The sequence below is a fragment of the Argentina silus genome, assembly GCF_951799395.1.
Source record: "Argentina silus genome assembly, chromosome: 12".
In the NCBI taxonomy this organism is placed as follows: domain Eukaryota; kingdom Metazoa; phylum Chordata; class Actinopteri; order Argentiniformes; family Argentinidae; genus Argentina; species Argentina silus.
In genome coordinates, this window is record NC_139666.1 from 12,425,932 (window position 1) to 12,432,951 (window position 7,020).

The 7,020-nt window shown below is 40.4% G+C and overlaps 1 protein-coding gene across 1 annotated transcript; it reads left to right on the forward strand.

Annotated features, from left to right (window-relative positions):
- Positions 1–3,429: 3,429 nt before the first annotated feature.
- On the forward strand, positions 3,430–4,458 carry LOC310813257 (2-oxoglutarate receptor 1; the record flags this gene model as incomplete). The annotated part of the gene is made up of 1 exon (XM_083682119.1): positions 3,430–4,458. One exon carries the CDS (start codon positions 3,430–3,432, stop codon positions 4,456–4,458), a length of 1,029 nt encoding a protein of 342 aa, XP_083538245.1.
- Positions 4,459–7,020: the final 2,562 nt, after the last annotated feature.

The window sequence follows — 7,020 nt, forward strand, 5'->3', positions numbered from 1 at the left end:
CACATAAAGGGCCCAATCTAGTTCTGCTCTGTATTGAACTTTCTTGTCATTCTGTTCCCCCTTTGTTACAGATCTCTTAAATTCTGTCCCATGATAACCATGCAACATGTATTTTCCCTGTCATTTATTGAGTGCCAGATATAGGATTATGTAGGTATTTATGGAGACAAACGCATTCCTTCCACTAAATTGAAAGTGGTATGTTTGGAATGATGAGCCGGTATTGTTGTAGGCATAAAAAAAAGATGACCAGACTGGAATGCCAGACTGCTGGTAGGGGAAGCCTGCTGACCAGGCTCCACTCTACGGTCCACATGGCACAGTCCATGCCAACCATGCGGTAGTGGAGGTGGTGCAAAACAGCAGCAGAAATCACTGTGTCTAATGATACTCATACTTCAGCCTACATTCGAAAGCATTTGGCTTACTCAAGATGAATAAAGTAGTGAATCTATAGACTAATTTAAGTGCTTTCAGTATCTATTTACGATATGCTTCACAGGGATGCATGGCTTATTGCTGAGAGGAGCAGTTATGGGGAAGACACTGCTCCACTGAGGTTCTTCCATTTTTCTTAACTAATTGGTTTTTGGTAGATGTACCATACACGACATGAAGCATGAAGATTCATCTAACATCCATACAATATTCCGATTATAATGAAATGATGTATTGTCTATAAACTGAATTAACAGCATTTTCATTATTGCCAACATCAAAATATTATATATGACTTTTTGTGTAGTTGTTTTTATATGCGTTGCGATATAATGCAGAATTATCCATATGAAACCTCTGTACTTTTGTATTATAGTATGAAGTCCTATTCATTAAATCCTTCCACTAATATAATGACTTTTTTTCTTTTGATTCAACTGTCACATTCATCATATGTGGTCTTGAGACTAAATATCAGCATACAGGAGAGATCCAATCTTTGATCTTGTCACATTGACTATCCCCTTCAAAAGAATGGAGCAGAGACATCAAGAGCTGTGTGGAAAGGTCACCATATCTTTCCCATCGAGGCTGAAGAAATGTCACTGTCAAACAGACTCAGAAATGGGAGCAGGGAGAAAACATTCACCCCAGAGTTATCCTCTGACCTTGTAAGACATCAAACTATGTTCTCCTCAGTGTGCTGTGTTACCATCCCCAAAGTAATTTATAAATTATAAGTAAGTTCTACATTGTAATTGATTCATTTTTGTCATTCCATTTTAGAACATTTTCATTGCATTGCATCCAGACATAACCTTGCATGAGAGAGCTAAGAGAGTACCTCTGTTATGCCAAGAAGTACAGCCGCAACCTTGAAGCACTCTCTCCTTAGCAGCAATCATTCTTCTGCTGCATTTCGCAACTTTAGCCTTGCCTGTTGTTTCTCTCAGTGCAGTTGCTTTTCTCTTGTTGTCTTGTGCTTAAACTAAGAGACCTGAGCATCTCAAGCAATTCAAGTCTGAGATGCACAGAATGCTAGAGATGAGGGTTTGAAGTGTTTGTACATAAAGAGCAAGAGACATAATATCTATGCAGTATGTGTATCAGACCCTCTGATTTATTCAGAGTGAAGGTGGGTAGAAGGTCAGTGTGAATGTGATGGCTTCCCTCCTACACTCGTCTGCACCAGTCTTCTCGTTCACAAACAGCACCAGCTAGATACATCTACCTTTTGCCATGCATACCTCCCACTCTTCAGTGCCTCATTTGAAGACAGGACTTATGGCAGGGCTGGAGTGTATTTTCTGTGTGTATCTATTGTCTTTGGTCAAGCTATCACTTACTGATGAAAGTATTCGGATGAACCATAATGCTTGGATGAGGGCAAACAACAATGGTGTGGTTGTGCACATCCCAAATAACTATAGTGTCAGATAAAAACAAAGAAACACACACAGATGAGTGGGCAACAAAATGTATTTTATTTTGTCTCAACATACTAATTCGATCATCCACACGACAGTGGTACTTCTCTGCTCTTTTCAGAATCACTTCCTGTTATTTTACCCCATCTAGTGGTAAAGAAGGAGCACTTTCTTATTGATTGACATGACGTGTTAAATATAGTTATTTCTTAGAAAATAATAAAGCTTTGCCACACTCACCCTTTCAACTCCACGCAACAAATTAGTATGATTATATTATTGTTTACTGAAAAAGGTAAAAACAAGGCAGTGTAATTTAAAACACAATCTACAATCAGACACAGGTAGGTGTGTACTAACATAACTTGATCAGAATATAATGTCAAAGTAAAGTAGGCCCGCTGCATATAATCTTGCTGTCTAATATTCGCATTATCATTAGATCATATTCAGGTTTACAAACAAATTCAATTCCATCTTATGGCCACTAGATGTCAGGCTCCTCCTTTCTATTTCACAGGGGAAACAGGAAATTGAGAGAATCCTATTTTCCATAATCTATCTGATATGTGTTTCTAGGTCTGTCACGTTATTTGGAGGTTTACCTTCTAGTTCCAAATTACAGTTGCATTGAACTATCTATAAACTATAAACTAAAGACAAACTACATCACCAAAACCCAGCTCATAGATTTTCTTTTGTTTCAAGAGGAAAGATTAGGTGCTCAAGAGGAAGGATTAGTATTCTTATTGGGGAAAATAACCAGTGAATGTTAGGATATTAACTGGTCAGTAATATGACCATAAGTTAAACAGTAACTTGCTTTGTCTGCTGTTGTTGAACTCAAGCAGGAAGAAAATGTGACACATCTTGTAGGTATGTCAGTGAGTCTGAATTCCCCTTACAGCACAGATACTCTAGTGTTCATACAACAACCATTTGCATTGACAATAAAACCCGTAAAGGTAGGCTCCCAATACAGACATGTTTTAAACAAGTAGGCTGGAAAATGTTGTTCTACAGTATCTATAACGTATCTACAGTGTATGACACTCTCATGATATTCTATAATAAGAGAACAGTTGACGTTTCTCTCAAATGCAACCCACCAATAATCTAACCATGAATCAATTTACTCTATACAACTGAACTGTCGGTTCCTGGAGAGTTTGTCTGAGCAGACTTTTAATAAAGGTGTTTAAACTTGATATCATTTACTGCATTACTCCGATGCCCCCTGTTGAGGAGACAATGTGGTTTCTTGGTTGAGTACTATACACTTGATGAGTGGGAGGGTTCAGGGATGCTATTAGTGACTGCTAGTCTAAAGATTGAGGAAATTCTGAGGTGACACTGGTGAAGGAGAGAGACACTGCAGTTTACGGTAGGAATAGTGATTTTCGTTTGTATACTACTGTGACAGCTCATAGTTGAATTCAAGAGTGTAAAACAGAATATACAGTAGTTTTATAATTTTTTATAATTTTGTAATAGGTGCATTATACTCACATGTTGTGTCTCCACTTGTGTCTTAGATCACTCTGTTTGTTCTATCAACACAACCATGTCTAGAAATAAAGAAATGGACACTGGGCTTGCTGGATGTTTCCCCGTGGATGACGCCATAAAAAAATATTATCTCCCAGTCATGTATGGGATAATTTTTACAGTGGGGTTTGTAGGTAATGTCACCTCACTCTTCATTTACCTGGTTAAGCTGCGACCGTGGAAGAGTTACAGCATCATCATGGTGAATCTGGCCGTGGCAGACCTACTCTATGTCATGACCTTGCCCTTCCTGATACAATATTACATAGCTGAGAACTGGACCACGGGAGAGTTCATGTGCAAGTTTGTCCGTTTTGGCTTCCATTTCAACCTGTACGGCAGCATCCTCTTCCTCACCTGCCTGAGTGTGTTCCGCTACGTTGTGGTGGTCCACCCTCTGAGGGCTGCCCAGGTGCAGAGGACGAACTGGGGCATCATTGCCTGCCTGGCTGTCTGGCTCATCTCTCTGGTGGAGATCACTCCTATGCTCAACCTGATCAATGTGGAAACTAGGAACAACAAGACATTCTGCCCGGACTTTGCCTCTAATGATCCAGTACACAAAGTGTGGTTGTATGGGTTGCTGCTTACGATCCTGGGTTATCTGCTCCCCCTGGTGATGGTGTGCTGGACCTACACCTGCATCGCTTGGGAGCTGGCAATTGGGCCACACACTGGCAGGCCGTCCCGGGTACGTGCCCGCAAACTGACAGTGCTGATCTTGATGGTGTTTGTGCTGTGTTTCATGCCCTACCACATCCTGCGCTACATACATGTGGCGACCAGGATGAGAATGGCGTCCTGTATGGTGGAGAGAGGGATCAATGCTGCCTACACCATCTCCCGACCCCTGGCAGGGCTCAACACGTTCTTTAACCTGGCCCTCTACACCTTGGCTGGAGACAGGTTCCATCAGGCCCTGCTCAGTTTCCTACCTTGGAGACCCCAGATCCTCAAGGATAAGAAAACTATTTCTGTGGCAGTGGTCGATAAATCAAACAGCAGCAGAAAAGCACAGAATGATCTTGTAAAAAATTTAGAATAAAAACACACCATAGCCTCCTTGTAAGTACATACTGTATGGTTGCCACATTTTATTCCAACCTGTATTTGGGTGTTGTTTGGGTGTTGAAAATGATAACAATTCTTTTCTCTTCACTGACCTACTGTTTGCCTTTAAGCCCGATATTCTACTTTATCAGATTTTGCCTTTATAGGTTTACCAGAGGTTTTACCACTAACATTACTCATATTGTCAGAATGTTATTGCCATCGAACTGGCACTGTTGACTGCAGTGGAAAATGTATCACAGAGCAGTCTGATCTTATCTTGAGCAGACTGGATGCAGTTATAGGAAGTTCTGAGTTTCACATTATTTCTCTGGGTCCTTTATTGGTGGAAGTGTTATATATTTCACAACAACCATAAATGTGAAACCATTCAAAATGTAATCTATAACATGCAGGTCCACTGTTGATCTGCAAACATTGCATTGATACATGTTGGATCATATAAAAGAGATAAATCTTCTGCTGTGGTATAATTCTTAAGATAAGGATCATCAGTGGATTTCACAGCTTTTGAGAAATATACTCTATCAATATTTGACACAGGTGATTGCACTCATAATTCACTTAAAACAGTCCACCCATTCCCCTTCATATGGCTGGCACCAGAGTGGGGTAGGATTAAGAGCTACAAAAACTCAGAAGGAGAAAATAGTCTGGGAGCAAAGTCATGTCTCTTTAAAGTCATTGCACACTTCCTGCTGTTAAACATCAAGGATAATACAATTGTGCCATCTGGGTGAAAATGACATGCTGTAGTCTATTGAGCTGAGTCTGTGGAACACAGAGCTTGAGGTGGAGAGATGTCAAATCGGATGGTGGGGGTATGGTGGCTTTCTGACATCAGTAGATTTGGTGTGACTATCTAATCCCAGCTAAATGACAACATACAATAAGGCCTGCCTAGTCATGCGAGTACCATCCTCAAGGGAATCTTCTCAAGGAAGTGGATTCAAGGTCAGGCAGGGGAGTCAATAGCAGGTCCCAAGGACTGTAAATATTGTTTTACGAGTGAATAATTAATCAGAGTTTCAGGGGGAGAAAATGGTATGGATTTTCTGATAAGGCTTTATTTTACAGTCCACCTGTATTACCGCTGGTACTGTGCTTGCCTGGTATTGAACTATGAATTGACGTGGTAAAAATTGGTGCATTCTGGTAGTTATTTGAAATAATCTCAGTAACCAACCCTAATTAGGATGTTCGGTGATAACGTTGTCATCACTTTTTTAACCAGGTAATTACCATGTTGATTATGGAACATTCAAATAAAGCCTTACCAATTTTCTATTTGTTCATAATTACGTAAGGGTTCCTTTGTGGAGGTGGGCACTATCTGTTCACAATAGCTAACTGTGTAGTAAATCAACGATCTCATTACACCAGAGAGGTGCCAATTCTGTAAAAAAACATCCCACACATTTACATTTACTCAAAGAGTATAATTGGACCCACAACAAAGGATGATAAATGTAAACACAATACAGAGGAATTCTCTTTATTTTTGTGTGATCTGAGAGAACAAGCTACAGTATTGTGATGTTCGTACAGTATGAGTCATTGCCTGTCCTCACACACGGTATAGGAGGATAGCTGGACCTACAGGGAACAACAGAGTCTGATAGTGCTTGTGGTCCTCTGTGGCTCAGTTGGTAGAGCGTGGTACTAACAACGCTTAGGTTGTGGATTTGATTCCTGCTGGGACCATATATACTGAAATGTATGCACTCACTGCAATGTAAGTCGCTTTGGATAAAAGCGTCAGCTAAATGGCATGTATTAACCTCCTCTTTGTCTGAAGCTGTGAGGCTGCTCACTTGAGTGTTATCATACTCATGGGTCTCACTGGGAGGTGGACAGCAGCATGTGCCAGAGTAAACACAAAAGCAATAATAATAAAAATGTGTCTACTTTCCCAATCAGAATGTACAATATTGTTGAGCTTCAGTAATCAATGGTGTGTAATATTAAGCTTATGCATTTTCAGCTTCCAGTTGTGACTTACTGACTAAAGATCATTGTTCTGTACAGTAGGTGAGTGGTATGTATCCTCCTTTGTTTGGACAAAGGAGGCTTGGACAGCATTCTGCAACAGTAGCTTTTTGGATGTCTTAAGCAGAAGCTTCTTAGGCAGCTACAGTTTCACTTTACCATAGAAAACACTCTCCTGAGATGGATTCTGTATTCCTGTATCTCTCATGATCCCATTCTAAACTAGGTAAGGCTCTCAACCTGTGAGTCCCAATGTGTTCCCAATGTGTTCTAGTGAATGTTCATTCATTAGACCTATTTGTTGGAGTGTGTTTGTGAATCAGGGCAATTCCCTGCATAGAGACAGGCTTGTCTTAGACAGGTTCACTACCTATCTTCCACCGTTAGACTGAAGACCCATCTCTTCAGGCTACATCTTGACTGTCCCCCCTAAAGACCTCTTCATCCCCACTACCCCCCTGTACAGTTTCTCTACTGTAAATAATAAAAATAATAATAAATAAAAACAAGTAATTCTTCCTTCTTCTAGCATTGTGACTGGCAATGG